The 23568-nt window shown below is 45.3% G+C and overlaps 1 protein-coding gene across 17 annotated transcripts in view; it reads right to left on the bottom strand.

The window, feature by feature from the left end:
• Positions 1 to 23568, bottom strand: part of PARD3 (par-3 family cell polarity regulator) — a 729337-nt gene that overhangs the window by 84839 nt on the left and 620930 nt on the right. For 14 of the 17 annotated variants that reach the window (XM_060160939.1, XM_060160946.1, XM_060160943.1 and 11 more), the window contains 2 exons: positions 14608 to 14735; positions 5492 to 7543 (listed from right to left, as the gene is read on the bottom strand). In XM_060160939.1, coding sequence (XP_060016922.1) covers positions 7147 to 7543; positions 14608 to 14735 — 525 coding nt within the window. In that variant the 3' untranslated portion in view covers positions 5492 to 7146. Of the gene's footprint in view, positions 1 to 2606; positions 2632 to 5491; positions 7544 to 14024; positions 14130 to 14607; positions 14736 to 23568 lie in introns of those variants that run through there. The other 3 variants (XM_060160997.1, XM_060160988.1, XM_060160977.1) reach the window with 3 other exon arrangements.

The raw sequence follows: 23568 nt of genomic DNA, 5'->3' as shown, positions 1-23568 counted from the left end.
CCTGGCTTACGGGAAGGAGAGCTGGAGCCAAGGGAAGTGCCTCGTTCAGCTGGATTAGTTATTGGAAACTCGTTTCCTTGGGCCAGCCAGTTCTTCCAGATGCGAAGTCTGTGGCTGTCTGCGTCTCTTCTCCAGGGACACGGATCAGAGGAGTGGGCCCTGGAGCATCAGCTGCTGGCTCCTGCTTCACAACCCCACAGCCCATTTAAAGGAGCAGAGGATGGACACAGCTGTACAGTGAAGCAGCGGGCAAACCCCAGAGAGCCTCCTGGAAGAGGTGTCCCACCCTTCGGAGCCGCCCAACCCTGCCCCCTGCCCTGAAACACACCCAGTAACCTCTTGTGTTTCTCTCCAGATGCTGTGACTGTGTTTGATTAGGATCTGGAGTGAAATAAGCCACTGGTTTCGTCGGGAATGTCTCAGAGTAAAAGTTTCTTTCTATGCATAATTAATATTCTGCCTCTTTGGAGATAAATTTTATCTCTCCAACTCTGTAAATGGATCGTTTCCCCTTGGCCATTGGTATGTCATCTCTTTACCAAAAATAAAATAAAATACAAAGAAAAAGGATAGGTAAAGAAGAACTCCTCACTAAAAATGATTTACATTTTTATTCCAACGTGAAAAGCTTAAGAATGTTTTTAATGCCTGTCCAGCTTGAAACCCGCCGCAAATGTCTTACAACATTTTGTAACAGGCTTTTCCCATCTGTGCTGAAAACAGCTGATGATTTAATGCAAATTGTCATTGTGTTTTTGCACAATCTTCCAGCGATCTTTTCTATTTTGTATTAGCATTTGGGAGTCTCTCTTGCATCTGCTTCAGAAACTCGCCTGCTAGGACTGGCTTTCTGTTGTGGCCACTCTGTGTTCTAAAGCATCCTGCTTTCCCCACGGTGCAGACCCTTATTTTATTTTTTTAAATTTGTCTGCCTTTAATCTCATAGGACTCTTTCTTTTCTCAACATTAGAACCTGGCTTAGAAATACATACTTTCTGGTCTAAGAGGTTTAAATAGAGAAGCAAAGGATCCAAAGAATGGAACAGTAGTTAGCAGCAAGGGACCCAGAGGGGTCTGCAGATCCACACGGAGGCCTGGCTGGTTGTCTATTCCAAAAGGCATTTTTGGACTAAAGTAAACCATTATAGAACCATTGTATTTGTCTCACATAATGTATATAATATATGTACATACGTATTTGTAAGTGCACGCAAATAGTATTATGATTAATAAAATTTATTTTCAGGGCATTGTTAATTTCCTAACTATGCATTACATTGTGTTTCTTTTCCCAATCAATGAACTACCATCAAGTAAGGAATTTTAAATTGTTAAAAACAAAAAAACATCCTTTTGATAAAACCCTTATAACCCCACAGGTTCAGGACAATGGGTTCCACATTGTGATTGGGCTGTTCACCAACCGGCAAGTCACAAGCTCTCGGATTCCCCATTTCCTCATGCGTAAAATTGGACTCTCATTTCCCTAACGTGCTTCACAGGGTTTGGGGATGCGAAAGAAGAGAATGCTGTACAAATTGTAAAGCACTACACGCATAAGTCAACCCGGTAAGGTGGGAGCCAGGGGCTGCTGTGCCCTCTGATGGCTGGTTCAGATTCTGTGTTAACGCTTTGGTTGCCTGGACCAGAGGGCGAGCTCCTTAGGCTCAGATGGGAGGCAAGTCATGCAGGTGACGTTAAAGAAGCCTTGGAAATGGAGTTGCAAGTCAAGGGCATGCGCAGGACAAATTCACTTGGAGCCCCCACAAGCCAAGTTCAAAGCTTTGCATGATTCCAAAATACCCGGCTTTCAGGGCAAGTCCTCGTTCCACCTCTGTCTGGGTTGTCAGACTAATGTTTGCTCCCATTTCATCCCAACATAAACAACCGTGATAAGTTTGTTGCCACTGACAACGAGAGCCGAATAAAAGCAAGTCAGAGGGCTTCCCTGGTGGCGCAGTGGTTGAGAGTCCGCCTGCCGATCCAGGGCACACGGGTTCGTGCCCCGGTCCGGGAAGATCCCACATGCCGCGGAGCGGCTGGGCCCGTGAGCCATGGCCGCTGAGCCTGCGCGTCCGGAGCCTGTGCTCCGCAACGGAAGAGGTCACAACAGTGAGAGGCCCGCATACCGTAAAAAAAAAAGCAAGTCAGATATGAGCTGAACCCTGAAACCAAATCATTCACCAAGGTCACGATTGGTTTAGAAATTTGGGCTGTTTCCTTCCTGTCCCTTGCCACCAATTTACGGCATTTCCCCCTTGTAGTTTGCAGTCGGCTGGGCCCTGAGCCACATAAGACTGTATTTAATGGCAAAATCTTCAAAGTTGTACTTAAAATATTTGCATCGTAAAGTCCCTCATGGAAGCCAAACTTCAGTTTCAGAAGGAGCCTCCTAGCAAGCAGCAACTTGCCTTCAGAGAAGGGAGAAGGGCTCCTGCCCTGACACCACCTTCTAGCCGCTGATCCAAGAGCTGATGACACCCCAGGAGACTCAGATCATCACGAGACTTTGCAGATGCAGAGATGGGAACAAACTCCAAACGGTTTTTCTAAGCCAACGACAGTGCAAGGTGACTCAGCAGTTAGTTGAGCAATTCAAAAGAGCACTTTTTTTCACACATTTAATTGATCCTGTGAGGAAATAAATGTTAAGGATGAAAGAGGAGTAAGTGTTCAGCTTCACAGTGGGAAGTCTTGGTCCTTGTTTCTTGCACTTTTCTCCTGTGTCCGGAATGAAATAGACACATCTAGGGAGTGACAGGCCAGCGCACCGATAACTCGCTTTAAAAAATAAAAAATGAGGAGATAAAAACTGATCGTTGAAATTTAAACTCAGAAAGAAAGAAAAAAAAAAACTCACGAGGAAACGCAATTACTCTCTTTAGCAAAGACATTTGATCTTATCTGACTCATAATGGAATCCTTCATAAAAATCAAATTCTCCACTATAGGGTTTAATCTAAAAAAACTAAATTTATGGACAAAGGGCACCCATCGATTTTTCCTTTGCTGAATATGAAAGCTGAGGGAAAAGGAAAAGGAGGCAGAGGAAGATGTATGCTGACCGGGAAGATGATGAATTTTGGAGGGAACAACCCGTCTAACGGGAAAATAAGCTCCTTCTGTGCGGAAGGCAATGATAATCCCACCTTTTCTCTATGAAATCTGAAGTAAAATATGTTTCTTGTTCAAAAAAAAAAAAAAAAGCTTATGCTCAGAATTACAACCTTCATCCTCCTTGCATTAAAAAAAAAAAGTCAATTTAATTCATCCAGCTTTGTGATCTAATCATTACTCAGAGCTGAAGATGGTTTTTCCATTAAAGTCTCTCCATCATTCTCACTTTCTGACCTGTGAACATTCTTATTAGCTGCCTTATTAAGATGATATCCTGTCTCTGAAGTAAGAAAAGATTATCTCCTTGCCTGACATGTCATTGTCAGAGTAATCTTTGTTAAAAAAAAAAAAGAAAAGAACTGATTGTTAAATAGACATTTAAATGTACAGCACACCATGTCGTACAAGGACATCCACGATGGGACAAGCGTGATGGAACCTCAGTCACTTCCTCTGCCAGGACCAGCAAACAGAGCCAGAAACAAATTACTATCTGCTTAAGCTCAGGTTGATATCAACTGGAGGTAAGACTTGGGTTTTAAGAATGAAATAAGGGACACATGAAAATAACCAGCTAAATATAGAATTACGTACGCATTTCACATCTGCTGCATGTGCCTGTCATGTGTATAGACGAACAACGTCTACTCCCTAATGAAAACAATCGGAGAAGGGGAGCAGCCCAGGAGATGAGTGCCCTTTTGGGGTGAGTGATTGTGGACAGAGAAGCCTCCGGACCCCTGGTCTCTTCTTCCCTCTGGCCTCGTGTTCAGACTCATGGTAGCAGATCATGACAAAGCCCACTGCCGCCTAAGTGGTGGTCAGCAATCTTTGCTTATTTTCTGCCCTTTTTCAAAAAGGGTTTGCAACAAAACCAATGGCCCCCGCTCAATGAAACAAAATTCATTTGGTTTACCGTCTCGGAGTTGATAGATTTGACTTCCTTAGCAGAAAACCTGAGAAGCCCGGGTCCATCTCTCCTTCCTTTTAGTGAGATACCTGGGATCCGCTCACCTCTGAGCTGCCTTTGGTCTAACTGACTCCAGGGAAAGGAGGTGGGTGTGGTGCTTGAGTTACACAGACTATTGCTACATTATATAATGTTTTAAAATGTATAGTTATATATACATATTTATAAGACTATCTGTAGTCCTAGTGGCCTGAGAGAGGCGGTAACAGGGGGACCAGGTTTTCTGAGGGACAGTTGAGTGACTGCACCTCCATCCTTAGCTGTGTGAGGGCCTTGGGGTTGCCACCTGCACCCTTTCCTGACTTGAGACTTCTCCCTGTGGACACACTCTCCCTCTGGTCCTTGTGAGATGTGCTGGAGCAGAGGGCCAGTTCATTTAGACAAGATTGCTTCATCGGGCATATTCTCACCTCTGTGCTGACCCACATCTATTTCTCCACCTCTTCTCTGTGTGGCTCAAACTGTCAGTTTTAATCAACAAATCCTCTGTGATTTAGGCTCCCACAACATTCAGTACTGTCTCTCTTCTCGCTGTCAGTTGAGATAAATAACCTGTGAGTTTTGGCATTTGCAGCGGGCCTCCCGGTCAGTGAGAAAATTAACAAATCTGTCCATCTTCGCTTTTCTACTTTCCCACACCTTGTAGGCATATAAGAACCAAAGACGTGTTATCTCCCTGGCTTGCTATACACCTCTCGTTACTAATCTTGAGGTGACAGAGTTTGGATCTAGTGGCAGGATAAGGGTTGCTATGGCAACCAGCTGATGCTCGGCCCTCCCTGGGAGGGCATTTTGGACAGGTCTTTGCAAAGCCTGCCCTTTGGGTGGGGACCACGACCATAATGGTGCACAAGACCCACCCAGGGATCTAGTGCCCTTTGTGCCTTCAAAGCACCATACAAATATGAATGAGTGTCCCTCTGGAAGAAGGAGCAAAGCCTCATTGTGTAATCTGGGAAGTAAGAACCAGCCTAGCTTGGAAGTCAGCTTGAATTTGGACTTCTCTCTGGGATCGAGGTACACACGGTCAGGACTCAAGCAGAACATTCGCCTTGTTGAAATGGTCCATAGTGCAAAGGGCAACAACAGAAATATTACATCGCTCTCTGTCTAATTATTCTTTTATTTATTCTAGTGTATCGGTTCCTCCCATTCCGAATTTCCCGGCTACTCCGGGCAGCCTGGGCCTTCCAGTGGACTCATTAATTAGGTCCTTCTCTCTTTCCTGTCCCCTCTCTCCTCAGGTGTTCAAATAAACAATCAATCACCCACTTCCGTGTCTGCACAGACAGAGATGAGGAAACTTTCAACTTTCTCTAAATATGGAAAAAAAAATTACATCTGTTGGTAGACTAAAAAAACCCAGCTAGGAGAGTTTTCACAGGAATACTACAGACACACAGAGAACAGGAAGAAATATGCCTTTTATTAGAAGTCTCATATGTACAGGGAAAGCTGTTTCTCACAGCACAGGGGAGGCTGTGAGGAAGAGCAACTGTCGTCGGAGGTCACCACGCTTACACTGGTCACACCATTTCAACATCGCTATGTTCCGTGAACAAACAGAACCATTACACAGAAATGCGAAAGAGACGTAGGTACGGGGATGAACCCCTCACATATTTTCTAAAAAGAAGTGGACACAAAAATACAATGTGCCGGTAAAAATAAAAAATAGAAAATAGGCGTATCGGTACATGTCTTTTTTTTTCTTTTTTGTTAACACACAGTATGCTGAGCTTTCATCTCCAGCTTTTCTCACATCGGGATTTGCAGGCACTTTAGCAATCCAGCCACGGTTTACAACAGGATGTTCAGACCAACAAATGAGAAGACGGGAACACAGGAGTAACCCAGGTCCTCGTGACCCGCACGTACATTAACGTATTGACACCAGGGCAATCTTCTGTTCTCCCTGTTTGGGGACACCAGAATGTTCTGTGGCATGTGGAACAGCCTTTCTTCTTATTTACCTTTTCTATTTCATGGCAGAATTATCTTGAAACCTGGATGACATCCCCAGGCAGAGAGACAGCAGGTGGATGAACAGACAACCGTCCATTGCGACCGACTTTAAAAACCGGAGAAAGCAGGTGAGGTTCTGGAATCCCGAAGTGAGTGTCCGACTGATCTCTGCTCCATGCTAGGCCCTTCCTGCCAACTCTTCAAACAGCAACTAATTTACAAAGAATGGCTGGGATGTACTGGGCCAGACGCTCATCCTGGGAGAATTCTTTCTTTCCTTAGCTACCACCCACCGTGTCATGACACACACTGGGCCGGCGGGTGGGCGGCCCCCTGCCCCACCAGGGCTGACGCCTGTCTCCCCTGTTCCCCACGCAGAGCCATGACTCAACACACATGTGAGGGGCAGGACTGAGAGCAAGGGTATTTATACACACAGACAGAATAATCACTTTATTGGTAACACTGAGTTATAAGGCAGTTACAAGAGGACCCCCCCCCCCCCGATAAACAGACGGTGTTGGAATATGGCTTAGCTCCTTTTAGATGAAGGAACTTTCTTGTCGCAAGGGGCTGAGAGAGAAAAGGGAGACCATACTGGTTACAAAGGATTAAAAATGACTGTGCCGGGAAGTACCACGGAGTCCCAATTTCTGGTGTGTGTCACCCACTTTCATCCACCAGAGATGGAGATGTCACCTCACCTAAGAAACTTAAAGGGAAAAAAGAGGGTCCAGCGTCACCCTTGACTTCAGGGTAATCTGTTACCACAAGCTGCAGGGGGCGGTAACACGAAGCCACGACGTCTCCCGGGCTGGGCCAGATTCCCAGTACCTGAGAGATGCAGAGCGTACGATGCCTCGAACAGGTGATTGTCAGATGGCGGGAAGTCCTTCCATGAAACAGACACTTGGGACACAGTGGCAAAGACATTAAGGGCTTCCATCGAATAGCCCACACTGCTTAAAGGCACTAATACCAGCAACAGAAATATTCCATACTACCACCGAGGTTTCAAAAAAACTCCCAAAATACAAGTCTTCATAGGAAAATGTCCTTTATTGCATGACACGAAGAGTCTGTTCTTCTCCTTCTCAGGAATAGAAGGGTCTCCCTTTCTCAGGAGTCTGGAGTCTGTTCAGCCTGGCGACCTGAGAAGGGGAGGGGGGGACGTCCTGCCGGAAGGGCCCCTTGGGGGGGATGTGACTGGGGTCCTGGACTTTTTTATATGAGTCATAGTTGTTGAGCCCCTCGGGGGGAGGGGGCTGCTTCTTCATCTGCTGCTCTTTCCGCCTCTGCTCCTGGCGGAGGAGCTCCTGGGTCTCCAGCATGACCCTGGCGTTGAAGCCATGCCCGCCCAGGTAGCCGTTCCGGGAGCCTTGGTAGCTGGAATACCTGGGGTTCTCCTTGGCACTCTGGAAGCCTTCCCCAGGGGAATAGTTTTGCTCCCAAGAATCCTGGGAGACGGAGCTGGCGTTTTTCCTGCTTTGCCTAGAAAGCAAAGCCCAAAGGTGAGTGTGAGGGTTGGGAAAAGAGGAGGGAGAGAGATGGAAGGAAGGAGTGAGGGGGCAGGGCTGAGCCAAAATAGCATTGCTATATCCCAACAAACATTACAAGAAGTCCCATACATACGAACCTTCAAGTTGTGTACTTTCAATCATGCGAACGTGCGTTCGCATGTCCAATCACGGAAAGTTACTTCACGTGTCTGGCGTACACTGTCATGTGCGTGCATCCTCCACAAATGTTTGCGCTTTTGTGTACTTTACTGTACAGTACTGGGTAGAGTACAGTAGTACAGTACCTTCATTTCAGGCCCAGGATGTCCGGAAGCAAGCGGAAAAGCAGCAGTGATGTAGCTGGTACTACTGTACTTTTCAAGTACTGTACTGTAAGATTAAACGTGTTTTCTTTATTTTGGGGGTTGGTTTGTTTTTTTTATGTATTATTTGTGTGGAAAGTATTATAAAACGATCACAGTACAGTACTATCTAGCTGACTGTGTGAGTTGGGTACCTAGGGTAACTTTGTCGGACTTACGAACATGCTCTCGGAACGGAACTTGTTCGAATGTAGGGGACTTAACTGTATTTGGTTCCAGTCACGTGCCAGATGCTGTGATAGGGGCGGAGGATGAAAACATGACTGCCCCTGGCAAGTTCAAGTCTGAGACAAGTCTGCACGAACAATGGCTACACAGGAGAGACAGCTAACAGATTCTGCGGCTACTCAGAAACGGGGTCCTCCTCCCGTGTCTGGGCGGTGCTCTCTGTTCTGCTCAGGGTGACAGCGTCTCCCGCAGTTTAGACTCACTGGCAGAACGCTGTTAGGGGCGTTAGCGATTTGGCAGCTTCTACGCCAGCAATAATGTCTCGCTTTACAACATTACAACTCAATTCTAAACAAGCCAAACGAATATTAAAAATGCAACAGGCAGTCCCTTAATGCCCCGGCTTTTGAGTTGTATATGCCAGCAACTGACACCCTTCGGAATACAAGCTCATCAAGATTGCAGAGCCTGGACGTGTGCGGAGGAAGCACCATTTTCCTGCCCACGGTATCCTTACCCAAGCCCAGGGTAACTTCCTCAACTCATTTTCTGTCACCCCAGGATGGGGAAATGAATCAGAGTCCTATAGAAATTTCAGCTTCTTATCCCTTCTGCAATAAAGTTGCACATCATTTTCAGGAAACATTATTGTTTTGAAACATCTTTAATTTACTATCAAGTCTCTAGACGCTTTTATGAATTTACAATACGATTGGCTATGATAAAGTAAAACAGTTTTGTGCCAGGAAGGAAGACATGCCCTAATTTTTTTGCCTTAAAAATGGAAGAGAAGGAGCGAGAATTGAGCCATAAAACAAAAAAATATATTGCTCCATTTATCAATAAGAAAATCATTCGGTACCAGTATGTGTTGTTCCGCCTTTCACATCAACACACACAACACGACAGAGTGTTCAGAAAGACTGGAAGAGGAAAAACAAGGTCTATGCAGCACTGGGTCTCCCACAGGAATGAAGCCATTTGCATTCCTGAACATGCAGAAGTGCTGTCACCGTGGCTTGGGATAACATCTGCCCATTTTCCATATGACCTAAAATGTAGTCAAGGGTATTTTCAATAAGGAAGATGAACCACTGTCCAGAATCCTCCCTGGATATGACTCTGATTAACTGAAGAGTCTACAGTATATCCATCCTTTTAATGGGAATCGGGCCATGTGTACCGTCCGCCCAGGCAAGAATCCTTATCTTTGATGGACTAGTTTATTTGCCTAAAGCACTGATTACCCTCACTTAAAGAGTCATAAATTAATCTGCTCAGAGCAATGAGTGATGGAAAGTGCCGGCATGAAACCAAGGGATTTGACATCAATCATGAAACTTTAATTAAAACAACAAACTTGTTACTGATGTTATAGCAACAACGTGGGATTCCCTCACAGGTTACTTATCAGTTTAAGGACAACCGGAAATAGGCTTCTTCATCCTTGGTCCACGGGGATCCACTAGCCCTGTCCATCCCCGTCTCCAACTCCATGATGCCGGAGGCTTTGCTCCACGTAAGCACGTACCGGAAGTTGCCTTTTGAATCAGTCCAGGAAAACAGAGTCTTTTTGTATTCAAACACACTGAGAATTCACTAACGGTTTGTTCAGGATGGAAATTATGACGATGTGGGAGAAAGAATTTCTTGAAGCTAAAATTTTCTTCAAATTAAGCAGTTTAGAGAGAAGGAAGAAAACCTCCCTGAGGTTCGAAGTAAGACACTTGAGGAAAGTACATACACACAGATATGTACACATGGATGCATGGACACACGTACACACACATACACACACACACACACACATGCTTCCTCAGAAAGGAAGCTAGCGTAGCAACAAGCTCTTGATTAAAGAAGAGGACAAGAAATGAGCAGGTTGTAGAGAAACACAAGAAAGCAGCAGACAGAGAGTCTCCTCCCCTGGAAGATGAGGCACGCAGGCGCGGAGCACAGTGTGAGAGAGGCTGGGCGTCCCGCGGACACAGATCCAGCCCTGGGTCTGCGCGTGTGGCTGTGTGAGCCTGGGAGGGTTATCCTCCCTGGGCCCAAGGTGCATCATCTGTGAAACAGGCATAATCTCTAATCTCATAGGGTTCTGGGAGAAATAAATGAAATCACAGACGTAAAATGCTCACAAAAGTGTGGCATATAGTACATGGTTCACTATTGGGTGACTTTCAAGTGACTTTGTCTCCAATAATTAGGCTCTGGGTTTGGGAGGGCATCTTTCTGACCAAGGGAAAAAAATAAACAAAAAGTTCAGCTTTCTGTCTTTTGTCTTAAGGGTTGGTAGAGATCAGGGAGCAGAGAAAGGCACCAAAGACTATCTGGAGAACCCTCACTCGGGGAAGCAACTCACAAACACGTCCCAGAGTTAGAATCAGAAGCAAGCTTCCCACTGTCCCAGCTTTGCTCAAAGGCCACGAATAACAACAGGAGCAACAAAGCATCATTCCTTCCAATGAATGTCTTTACAGTCAACACGCAGGTTTGTTGGGTCCTGGAATGCGCTCACTGGAGACTTGTGAGTCGACCCAAAGCACGGACCCTGGTGTGGCAATAACTCCCTCTTAGTGATGATGCCTGAAGACCACTGTCATGTACAGGACACGCAGCAAAGCCCCAGCGCCTGAGGAAAGCCGTCAGTCACTGTGCTGAGGAGGACACGCAGGGATGAAGAAAGACAGACCACAGCTGACAAGGTGAGCGGCAGTCGAGACACGTAATAAACGGGCCTGTGGGGGAGACTGAGTCAGGGCGTGGAGACACAGCCGGGAAGCAAGGTGGATGAGCAAGAAGCCACCAATGGCAGGAGGAAAGACGCAGAGGAAAGGTAAAGAAAAGCATTCAACAAAGAATCTTGAGTATGTTTTTCTATCAGTGACTATGACCCAACATACTTTTCTACTAGATTTAGAGCTGCCTTTTGGATACGAAGGAACTAAGCTAGGCATTTCTGAAAGGATTTAAAAAAAGAAAGTAAAACAGAAAAAACAAAACTAAATTAGGAATACAAAAATAAAAAAGAAATCCTCCTCTGATTGAGAATTAAGCGTGTGGCCACTTGTGTCCCCTTCCCCCGATCTCGTGTTACCACCTGGCCAGTGTTTCTTACTGACATTTCACAGTGCAACCTGAATTCTGCCTATAGGCTTCCTTAATCACAGTGAGAATTTACAAACCCCTCTGGTGCGTATACATCCCTCTAATTCAAACCACCTCACCTAGCGCGCCTGATACAGAGTCTCGACCATTTGTTTTCTTTTATGCTCCACTTTGCAACTGAACCCTTTGTGTGTGCGTGAAATCGTTTTGGTATCAAATGCCGCAGCAACTTGCTCGGACCGAAGTCCACTAATTGTCCACATCCGAAGAGCTGAGGTCAAGTGTCTTTGAAGAATATCACATGTCAGAAACGGGGATTCGCCTCCAGCTCGTGCGGGTCACGGCCCCCCCTTCGATCTCCAGCCTCTGGCTGAGTGAGGTTCCCTGCAAGGAACCAAGCTGTGTGCAAGGCCCTGCATTCCTAATTCCCTCACTCAGAGATGCATGTCGGGGAATTATAGTTGACCCTTGAACCGCATGGGTTTCGACTGCACGGATCCACTTGTACATGGATATTTTCCAAGAGTAAGTACCTCAGGACGACAGGGTCTGTGGTTGCTTGAATCCATGGACACAGAGGAGTCGTGGATGGAACCATGGATACGGAGGGCTGACAATAAGTTATATGCAAATTAACTCCCCAACTGTACTCTAAGAGAAGTGAATGTGATGTACAGGCCGACCAGCCCCACTCACCTAAACTCACACAGCTCTTTAATTTTAAGATTTCTACTTTTCTCCTATCCGCACAGAATAAAATGGCTAATAGTAAGGGAGTTATAAATGACCAGAGGGAAAGTTCTGGTTCTTTAGGGAAACACTAACTGACAGCAATAGTCCCAGCAGCGGCAAGCCGCTGGTCCATGGAATTCCAGGTGCCTCTACCTGTGCTTCAGGGGGAGAGGAGGGAGAGAAGCCCAGGGGAGGGGAGAGCTGGAGAGGGTTAGGGGTGGAGATGGAGCGGGGGCGCCAGGATGAAAGGATCCGTTTGGAGAACTGAGCGACTTTGGAAGGTGAGCGGGAGTAATCCGGTGCCCCTGCCTCTCTCTGGTCCTCTTCCCGAGGATGGGGCCCCAGAGTCTCTCCTCCCACCAGGCTCTCCCGCCCCATCCCCCCTCCTTCCCTTCCCTAGTCCTGGCCATTTCCCATCTCACTTTCTTCTTACACACACTTTATGAGAGCTCTCCTCCATTTCTTACAAATACTGTCAAACACAACTAAAATATAAGAAGCCAAACATTTTGCCAGTAAGATAAGATCAGAGCCCCTGCACGGACAACACCATCCGCGTGGGCCGTGATGCACAACGGCCACTGCGTGGCTGGGACAGCAGGGCCACACCACGCGTGTCAGCCCATCATCACGCTCGTCTTTCTGACGGAAGGCAAGCTGACAGGCTGCAAGAAGGGAACTTACACAGCAGAAGCTTTTTGCGTAATCCTTGAAGTGTTGCCCATTTGATGCTCCGGGGTGATTCAGGCGGTGGCCTCCCCCCAGGTGCTAAGGGCAGCAGAGCACAGAGACCTTTATGTCCATATCTGCTCACGTTCCAAGTATGAGCCCCAAAGCCCTCGGTGGCAATAAGCATTACAACATAGTGGTTTAGGGTCGGGGTTGGCAGGGTGGGGTTTGAATTCTGGTGGAATTACGTACTAGTGTGGGACCTTGAGGGGCGTACCTTAATTTCTCTGAGTTGTTTCCTTGTAAGACGTGCTCTCCAAGGTCTTGTCTAGACCTAGACTTCAATGACTCTTGCCTAGAGTGGGCTAAATAACTGTTAGTTATGCTCCCATGTAAAAGAAAGGATACTTCCATACTCAAAGGAGACACAGCTTTACGGATTGGGAGAGGACAGCTGAGCGATCGAGTTCCCACACTAGGCAGTGCCCCTCCTGGTACAGAGCTGCACTCACACCACGTGGGCGTGGCTGACCCGGGTCAGTGCAGTGAAGTCCCCCAGGCCTGTTATGGTGGTTATTTAACATTAAAAGGACTCCCCTTTATTAGAAGCAGGATCACTTTTATATCAGTCGGTCAAATTTGCCCCACCCCAGCACTCTCTTCCCCCAAATTCAAAATGGTCTACTTGATATAAACATGGTAAGTAGACCGTTTTCCACCCAAAATGATTTTGTCACCTGGTTTTGAAATCGTGTTCCGTACAAACGCCTGCAAGAATTGTGATGATAGGAGTGACTTCTTTGGGGAAGTTTGGAAAGCTGAATGGTTTTAAACACTTTCATTATTTACAATACTTAGATGGAAAATGGCTATTTCAATGTCTTAGGGCGCCGTTACCTGAGGGCTCTCAGGCCTTTGGCAGAGAAGCCCTGGGGCAGAGGGGCCTCCACGTGGGGAGCCCGGCAGGGAAACCCTTCTGGCTCAGCCATCAGCTAGGCAAGTGGACATCCCGGGACTCTCCGAGGTTCAACACTGAGCAGAAGCAAGGATGGCAGGACGGCAAGAGAGGCAGGTTTGGGACCACTGATCCCCCTTAGATACGGTGCCTGGAGCATTTAGCCCCTATCCTTTTGGAGAAGTCTAGATTTACAAGATATCATTTATCCTAGTTACCCCTGAGCTGAGCAAAGTTCTCTTTCCATTTCTCAGTTGAGGAATCTGTCTCCAGCCCCATGGGAGGTCGCAGAACCAACACGGTAAGTCCCCTACACACAAACCTCCAAGTTGCGAAGATGTGAACCTGCATCTGGTTCCAGCAAGGAATCAGAACCTGTGCCGTCAGCGTCAGGCGTGAGGGACATGGCAGCTCGCCCTCCGTCTCCTATCGCTGACGAGCCTTCAGCTCTACCACCCCCCACCTCCTCTCCCTCCTCCAGTCCGTACCCCTTCTTGCCTGTTCACTCGATGCCAGCCCCTGGATGCCAGCTGCTATATGACTGTACTTTTCAAGGTGCTGTACTGTAAGATTAAAGATGTTTATTTTTTGTCTTTTAGGTATTATGTGTGTGAAAAGTATTCTAAATCTATTACAGTGCAGTAATGTGTAGCTGATTGTGTTAGTTGGGTACCTAGGCTAACTTTGTTGGACTTATGAACAAATTGGACTTACAAACGTGCTCTCAGAACGGAACTCGTTCATACGTAGGGGACTTACTGTACCAGAACCCAGGTCTGACCCCTAAGCCCAGTCCTCGTGGATCAAGCCACTTCAGGTCCAGTGAGGGAGCTGTCTGGTGAAGGTGTGGGCATCTCCTAAAACACCTCCCTCCGGGTCTCCCTGCCGCGTGGTAAGGTGGTCTCTAAGTAAGCAATGATTCCCACCATCTACGTGCGGTTCTTCGTTATTGGAGGAAGTGCACTGGGGAGGAGGGATTTCCCAAGGGACAAGGACAGGGAGGATGGCGACACGCGGGGGGTGCGCGTGGGGTGCTCGTACCGGGGCAGGGAGCTGTACTGGCGCTGGGCCTGCTGGAAGCTCTCACGTTCTTCCTGCCGTTGCCGCTGCATCTGCACCTCCACTGACACCGAGTGCCGGCCGCTCTGCGCCGACGGTCTGGAGTTGGGCTGCAGGGGGAAAACGCAACACGAGTCACGAGAAAGGAATTACGAATATCACAGGACCTGTGGCTGTTTCCATTCTCATAGACTGACTTAGAAACAATTTTCAACTTCCGTGAATTTCTTAAAAATCAAGTGCAATTTTCTCAGGAGGCATCTCACTGATCTCGTGAGCCCCAAATACCCCATCATCCTAAATTTTAATTACGGCTTTAGAATGGTTTAAAATTGAGATGTCCACCTTTCTAGTCTGCCTAAGTGAGGTTTGGTAAATACTGACATTAGACACTAGTTTACATCCCTTGTATATACAGCAAATACAGGGGAGTAAGGCTGCTCAGAAATCTGGAAGTCAATGCCAAAAAATATAAGATTTTGCTACAATAATTCACAACAGTGGGAAAGTCCAAGGGTACACACTTGAAAGTTGGCCATGCTGGTGAACCCTTTCGGTAGTTATGTATTTTACTCTAGCAGTAGGATACAATGTAGCTGATTCCCCTTTTATTAAAGGGTGACAGCTAAATTTTGAACCAAAATTAGTTGAAACTAGGCAGTGTTCACCACGTACAGGTCCTCCAATCCACGGATGGCAGCCACATGCGAACAGAAACACTTATCAGAAGAATGAATCTGCAAGCTAACAGCTACTGGAATTGGTTATGAAATAACACATTTTGCCTTAGTTATGAGGATATAGCATTTTTACCTAGGTTAATTACACGCTACAGAGAAATTTTCCATCCTCTGGCTAAAACTTTGGTCAGCAGGTCATCTGCTCATTGCTGCCACTGACCAAAACCAGATATTGGGTGACATATGATGCTGGGCCCCTGTGGATGCTTTAGCTTCTCACCATCAGCGTTTAGCTCACCTTCGAGATCTGGCCTTTTGAAAGTAGCTCCACTCAAAATAGACAAGGATGCCTCTAACTTTACAAAACAGCTGACAATGGTTGATCATAGCATCAATGGCAGTCACTCTTAAGTACTCCTTTTCAGTGCTCGCCGACCTCTGCCCCCTTTGTGTTATGCAACATTGCGCAATAGGCTTATTCTGAACGAAGACTGTCTCTTATAAACAAGTTATTGATTTTCTTTTAGAGTTGAAAGCCAATGAGAGACCTGGGCTCAATAATCATTTTCTGAAATCATATGAGTCTCAGCCTTCGTTTGGAGCGCGGTAAGATAACACGTGGTTTGTTCCTTAAAGAGTGGCTCCTCTGGTTGGCTTTTGTGTGAAGAGAAAGAAAGCAATCTCTATTGTCCCCTTTCTGCCTAGCTAGCATATCCCATTTTTTGGTAAGCAATGATGAGGCAATGTGCAGGACAAAATTTCAAAGCATACGTACATCATCAGCAAGCATATTAAAAATATCCCGATACAAAAATAATGGGCGAAGAGGTTAGGCTTTACAATACCCCGGACTCTACTAGTGGATGTTTATAACCACACGCTTTGGAACAGACGTGTGTTCGGAGACCCACTCCACAACACCGTTCAAAGAAAACACATTGCCGAGTGAGCTCTGCTTATACAAACAGAGCATGAAGCAATTGTTCATCGACAACATTAAGCAGACAGACAGTTTCTTCCATGACCCTTGATGAGGCTGGCCCCGAAGAGCACTGAGCTGACCTATTATCGGTGGGGAGCCTGGGGAAGGGCCACTGGACGGGGAAAGTGAAGCAAGGAAATACGGCTTCGAAAAGAACCCCATTTTCCTTTCCTTTACAGCCAGTCTAAGCTACACACATGTGTCAAACAGTCTTGAAAGGCCTGGCATGCTGCTGCAGGATTTAGTAACCAGCTTTTCAAGCTCCCGCCGTTCTGTGACACGCTGCTTGTGGAGCTGTGAAAAGAAAATGCAAGGTCTTGTAGAAAGGTGTTTCTCCCAGAGGCCTGAAAATTTGATTCTGACGGAGGAAAAAAAACAAACAAAACAGTTGAAGGGCTTTTGCTTCCGCTACTGTGCGTTTTCTGATTTTCTGATACTGTTTATCAGTGGCACATCTGGTGGATCTGGATGAACCCCAGTAATGAAATTATCATGGGATCTGAAGACTTAGAATGAGGGAATGAGTTTGGAATCAGCAAACTGACATATTTCATTCTGTTTGCTCACTCTGATGAAATACAAACCTCAGCCTTACTATTAATATTTTACTCTCTTTCTCTTTTCAGAGCATGCAAAAGAGTAGGTTATTAGAAAGAATCACCGGGACTTCCCTGGTGACGCAGTGCTTAAGAATCCGCCTGCCAGTGCAGGGTACACAGGTTCGATCCCTGGTCAGGGAAGAGCCCACATGGCGCGGAGCAACAAAGCCCGTGCGCCACAACTACTGAGCCTGTGCTCTAGAGCCCGCACACCTCAACGAAGAGTAGCCCCTGCTCGCTGCAACTAGAGAAAGCCAGAAAGCCCGGGTGCAGCAACGAAGCCACCACACAGCCAAAAAAAAAAAAGAAAAGAAAAGAAAGAAAGAATCACCCTTAGTTTCAGGATGAAAGTTGACTGGGCTGCAGATTTCAAGGAAGATTGTGTGCATGACGGGTCCAGAGGAACAATGAGAGAAGGTCGTCCTGGCAAGTTTTCTACTTGGCCTGAATCAAAAATAACCTGATTCATGATTTCGATGAAGATCTCATAAAAACGTAAATTGTGGGAACAGTCTTACCACCGACAGCCCCAACTTTAAGATACTGTGGTTTTGTGGTTTTCATCCCTACGGCAAAAATAGAAAAATGTATCTAGAGTCCAAAATCACAAAAATAAAGATAGAAATGAAGAAAGAGATCAGGTTTAACCCCAGAGAGAAGGGCATGTTTTCGGATAAAACAGCATCAGCAACTACAACAACAAAGCAACATCTATACAGGGAAACACGCAGGGAACACATAATTGTAATGAGTCCAGAGATTCACCAGACAGCAAGGCAATAGCTCAGCTTTGAGAGTGCAAATCATAAATAACCCCGGCCTTGTTTGTGATGAAACTGGTGACAAGCAGCTACCTTTTAAGTAAAAAAATAGCCCAGGTTGCCAAGGCCATAATAATGACAGAGGTTATAAGACAGAAGTATATACGTGATTATCTCTTACACAATACACCGGAGAACCACGATACGTGACTGTCTTCATGGCTTATATTTAAAACCACAAGTGAAAATGATGCAGGTTGCTTTTAATGTAAATGAGCTGCAAAGTACTGGTCTTTATTGTGATTATGAAGAGATACGATTTATATTATATAAAAAATTACATAAAGCTTCGAAAGCTGCACAGTTTTGGTATCACTAACGTAGAACAAAATATTGAAAATACCTTCTGTACAGTGTTTCGCTCAATTAAGTCCTTACGCATTTCTCTCCATTAAGTAAAAATCATCCTTATTTTTCCAAAATAAAAATAGACAATACAAAAAATAAAAATACAAAACCCAAACTGTTAATAGACTAAAGAAAGAACAAAAATAAATGTATACTGTACAAAGTTTCAGTACTAATTTGAACTAGGTGGTATTATAAGATTTTTAGAGCTTTGTATAAAAGTGTATGTCTCTTATGAAATAAAATTCATTAGTTTTATTAATATTTAATACTGCTTAAATAATCGAATTTTTCTTCACATAGATAAGAAAAGAGCACGTATGCATGTGTGTGTGCACTTGTATATATTCACACATACACATATATGTAATAGTCTTATGAATGAGAATTTAGGGTGGGTTTTCTACTTAAATAATGAATAATAAAAAATTTCAAATTTTCACATATGTCCAGGGCATGTAGAGAAAACAAAAATAAAATACAAGAAGTTTCTGTGCTTTGGATGAAAACCTATGGTGAAGATGATGATAATGATAAAACAAAGAACAATGATATCCCTTGAGATTTAAAGTCCTTATTTTAGTAATTCAAATGCACTGCAATCCTAGTATGAATTCCACATTCTGATAACAAGTCACTTAATCGTGTTAAGAGTGTAAGTTGTTTACTCTGTTTAAAAGTGGCCATTGCTAATATTGGTAATGATTTTCTATAGAGGACTTACTGCCAACCTCTAATCCAAATAAAGTTAACTTTTGTCTCTAGATCCTGTCCTCCCTGCCCTCCCCTCTACCTATCACACACTGTACTTACACAGCTATCGATTGAACTCCGTGGGTTCTGAATGTTGAAAAGCTTAATTGCTACTAATGATGTGAGTAATGGTTGAAAAATTGCCACACATACCAATTTCCCTCATCAAGATTTTATAAATATGTGTTTTGGTCTTAACACACTATTTGTCTTCTTCTCATCTTTCCCAACCAGGGTTTGGATCTATTTTCCCATCTTAATCAGCAAGTAGGTTGAAAATAAAGGAGCAGCCCTCCAGTGTCCCTCACTGATGGGTGGCAGGCAGGCTCATGCACTTCACCACCGGAGGGTTCTGTGGGTAGAACAGCCCATGGGTCATGGAGGCTTTGGCTGGGAGGGTGGGTCATGGGACTCCAAGAAAAGGGTCTATTCTGCAGCAGCACAGAGACACCCTTGCCATAACTAAAGGGCACCCCTTTGCTGCAAGAATGGTTTCCTCCAGGTGGATTTTCAAGAGAGGTGATTGCCACCCAATTTGAACTGGAGTAACATTACACACAGCAAGGCTATCAACTAAGAAGGTATTTCTTGAGTCCAGGCGTGGAGACCCATTAGGAGGAAATGACAGCAGATACCTCTGAAGTCTTAAAGAAAGGAAGACAGGGCTTCCCTGGTGGCGCAGTGGTTGAGAGTCCACCTGCCGACGCAGGGGACACGGGTTCGTGCCCCGGTCCGGGAAGATCCCACATGCCGCGGAGCGGCTGGGCCCGTGAGCCATGGCCGCTGAGCCCGCGCGTCCGGAGCCTGTTGCTCCGCAACGGGAGAGGCCACAACAGTGAGAGGCCCGCGTACAGCAAAAAAAAAAAAAAAAAAAGGAAGACAAAAAGAGAAGCATCATCTGCTCAAATTCCCCAGGTCCAGGGAAGGCAGTCTAGGGGTGCAGGATGGCTGTGCAGTGTGACTGGCCCTCTTACTAAATCAGGCAAGAACCTAAATGGGAAAGGGGAGTCGTTAAAAGTCCAAGGCAGGAAAATGGAGAAAGGGACAGATTTTTTAAAATTTTGTTTAAGGACAGACAGCTAGGAAGAAAGCTTGGGGGAGAACAGGATATTCATATCCTGGAGGATCAATTTTCTATCTGAAGGACTAAACTGCTTTCAGTCACTACCCACCCAGGATGGAAAGGATTTAGCAACACAGCTATTAAAAGCTCCATTATCCCATCCATCAACAGTGATAGCCAGTAAGTCTGCTTGTGGGCAACACGAAGGTATCTGTAAAGTTTTAACAGCATACTGTGCTTAGGTCTGCAGCCTGCAATTTAATTCTTCTAAAAGCAGCACTAAGTCCTGTCCATATCTGAGCTCTGTGATAATAACCCTAACGTCAGCTATTGTTCCATTATCTTAAGAAAGATTTACAGCAACTTGCTGCTTTATTTATGCTGCACCTGGCCCTGCTTTGGGGGAAGAAGTTGCTTTTTCTTCTTCTTTTACTCAGCTTGGGAGAGAATTCACTTCAGTTATGGAGCTAAGGAAATGTCCTGGGCCTCTGCTCATCGAAGGACCTTTTGTGCCACAAATCAGCTCCCTCAGGCCCAAACGTTACTTTGAACAAAAGCCCAGGAACAGGTGCGTACTGTTCTGCTAGAGTAGAGAGACATTCTGAAAATGGATAAGTTGAAAAGGGCCCCTTGGAAGAATTTTCTGCAGCATCTCTCTCTGTATGTAAAGTCATTGGCCTGGATATTTTTCTAAATGATACATCTGACTGCACTTCATGTGTGGGCATTTCTGACAAGCGGGGCAATTTCAATTCATATGGTCTAAGCTGTACACACAGCTTGAAGATGGGCTTGTGGTTCCTTAACACTAAAATGATTACAAATAATTCCAGTGGGTGAGATCATGGCCTCATCCTTTCCAAACACAGTGATCTTTCAAGGTCAGAATACATACGGGAAAAGAATCAAGATTCCAAGATATTCAAAGCTCATTTTGTAAAACAGATCATAAAAACTACAGGTTACGTTACATTTTGAACAACTGAGCAGCTCTTCATAAGGCAACAATGAGAATTTGTATGAAAATTAATACACTGAGTAGAATTACAGTCACTTTACACTCATTTACACGATCTGTAGAATGGAGAGTACACAGCAAGATCCCAATTGTTTGATAAACGAATGAATGAATAAATAAATAAATAAATGGAAAAGGTCAACTTCTGACCCACAATTCAGGAAATTATTCCATTCCCAAGGTAATCAGCTTGTCATCCAAATAATTCCCCGCTCAATCATTACAGGAAATGATCATACAAGCCAAGTTGTCCATCTGAAGTTGCTACGGCATTTTGATATACAATAATTTGGCCTATGACCTTCAGTAGTTGAGTTTCCTAACGTACAAGACATTCTCAAACATTTTTTTCCCAACATGATTGCTCATATTAAGCAGATAACATAGAAACATGTGCCAAAATATTCATGGCCCTCAATAAAAAAAACTTATAAAGAAACCTAATGGATACCAAATGGTTGCCACATCTCCTAGCGCAAAACTTCTAGAGCTAAGAAGGAGGAAATGCTCATTTAGCCTCCAACAAACCTGGAGATCTTGCATGTGGATAACTAACCAGAAATAATTCCAATTAATTTTAGTTCCCAAAGATAGATCCCTCTGTTTCTCAAAGCTGTATACTTAAAATATTTTCCAACTTCAAAGAGGTGTTCTTTCAAGCTTTTTTGTGCCCACCCACCCACAATCAATTTGGGCGTGGTTTCTCTGTGTTCAATAGTCCCTGCATCCCCTTCTCAAGACTGTAAAAGTACGCCTTTCCTTTGTATCAGCTCCACTGTAGGATCCTAAGGGCATTCTTTCTTTGTTTTCCAGAACCAAACACAATAACAGAACATAATCAACACTCAAGAAATTTGGTGAGTTAAATGATTAATTACGGACTAAGACATGCTGGTTGGATAATCCACATTCCCTGGTAAAGTAAAATGGCGCGACGCTGCCCCTCCTGGGCTGGACGAGGAGTGAAAAGCCCTTGGAGGGCCTGGGCTGCTAGTGTTATGGGCTGTGAGAACCATTTCCATATGCAGCGGCTGTTTATCCCTTCAGGGTGCCACTGGCCTCATTCTTCCTTTCAGCACCTCCGTGCAAATACACACAGTTAAGGATGTTTACCCCGCAACACAAAAGAAGCCTGCTTTAGGAGACCTAGCAGGACTAGGTTGAGTCATTGAGCCAAACAACAGAAGTAGATGAACATAATTCCATCCTGTTGCTACGCAGGAATAACTCAGTTTACTGGATCATCTAGAAAAATAAACTAAATATTATTAATAGTGATATTGTTGCAGAGGACAGATTGTCATATGTATTCAATCCGTTGCACATGTTTTATAACCTCCCAAAGTCAGCTACGACTGATTTCCTGAGTTTTTCCTCCGGGATGCCGGTCTCATATTGCCTGTTCTAAGGTCCCATCTTCCTCACTTGAACCAAGGTGAGGTCCTTCAAACTGGGACGCCTTCTCCAGTTTTTCCTTCTTCTCCTTTCAGTTGCCACATGAACCTTCCACAAACTCCAACTTGATCACCAAACCCCGGATCAGAACCTTTCCTGGCTTCGTGTGGAGTGTACTGAGGGTGTTGGATTTTAGGACCAAAAAGGACTTCAGCGATGATCTAAACTCTGGAGCAATGCCTCCCACAGCTGACCATCCTTCGACATGACGTGGAGGGCATATTAAAATACAGATTCCTGGGCCCCACCCACAGAGGTTCAGCTCCAGTAAGTCTGAGGCAGGGCCCAGGAACGTGCACGTGTGACAAGCTCCCAGGAGAAGCTGAAGGTGCTGGTCCGTGGACTACACTTGGAGAAGCTCCGACCCACGGCAGCAGCCTCTGTCTTCAACCCAAGGAGCTCTGCTGACATCTGCTTTACTCAACACCCCCAGCTTCCTCTTAAATGTTCATTCTAACGAAAGGTTTAGTAACTGACAATCAGCTACTCTAGCCCCCTTGGTTTACAAATAAGAAAACTGAGGCCTGGAGAAAAAATTTAAAATTATTTTTTCTAACCTGGCTAGTGGGCCGGCATTCTGTCCTGATACCATTTTTGTTCAGACTTTCAGTCTAGCATTGAAAGCTCCTAGAACCTTCCCACCTTCATCTCTCCTTCCCTACAATCTAACCACACTCGGGTCCATGTCAGCCTTTTCTCACACCATCCTTCGTCTGCCCCTACTCTCCCAAATATCGAGTGCGATCATACACCCAACACGTTGAACTGAACTCAATACACGTTTTGGGCCCTAATCACTCCTCCGCTTCAGGAACTCACATGCATGGATGGGACACCTTTGATCCCAACATCATCCAGATTTTCCTGGATGATACACTCTTTTGACCGCAGCCTCCTAAGCTTTATAATCCTAGACTGCTGCCACCCCCAGCTCCACTCCCAGCAGCCTCCCAGTCTATCAGAGCGGTACTGACCACCGGTTCATCCCTGTGGTGAATACTGTTCATCCCTGAGCTGTACTGCCCACCCTGCCCACACGGGGCAGTGCTTCACCAGTATCCGTACCAGGCTTGCCTTCCTTGACTTTCTGCCATGTCTGTCTTGCCAATCCTCATCACAGAATTCAACTAAAAAGTTATTTTTCTAAACAACAAGGTCCTACTGTATAGTTCAGGGAACTCTATTCAATATCCTGTGATAAACCATAACGGAAAAGAATGTGAA

This window comes from Lagenorhynchus albirostris, chromosome 1 (assembly GCF_949774975.1).
Source record: "Lagenorhynchus albirostris chromosome 1, mLagAlb1.1, whole genome shotgun sequence".
Taxonomy (NCBI): Eukaryota; Metazoa; Chordata; class Mammalia; order Artiodactyla; family Delphinidae; genus Lagenorhynchus; species Lagenorhynchus albirostris.
Note: the sequence above shows the minus strand (reverse complement) of the source record. Positions and strands in the feature narration are given on the sequence as shown.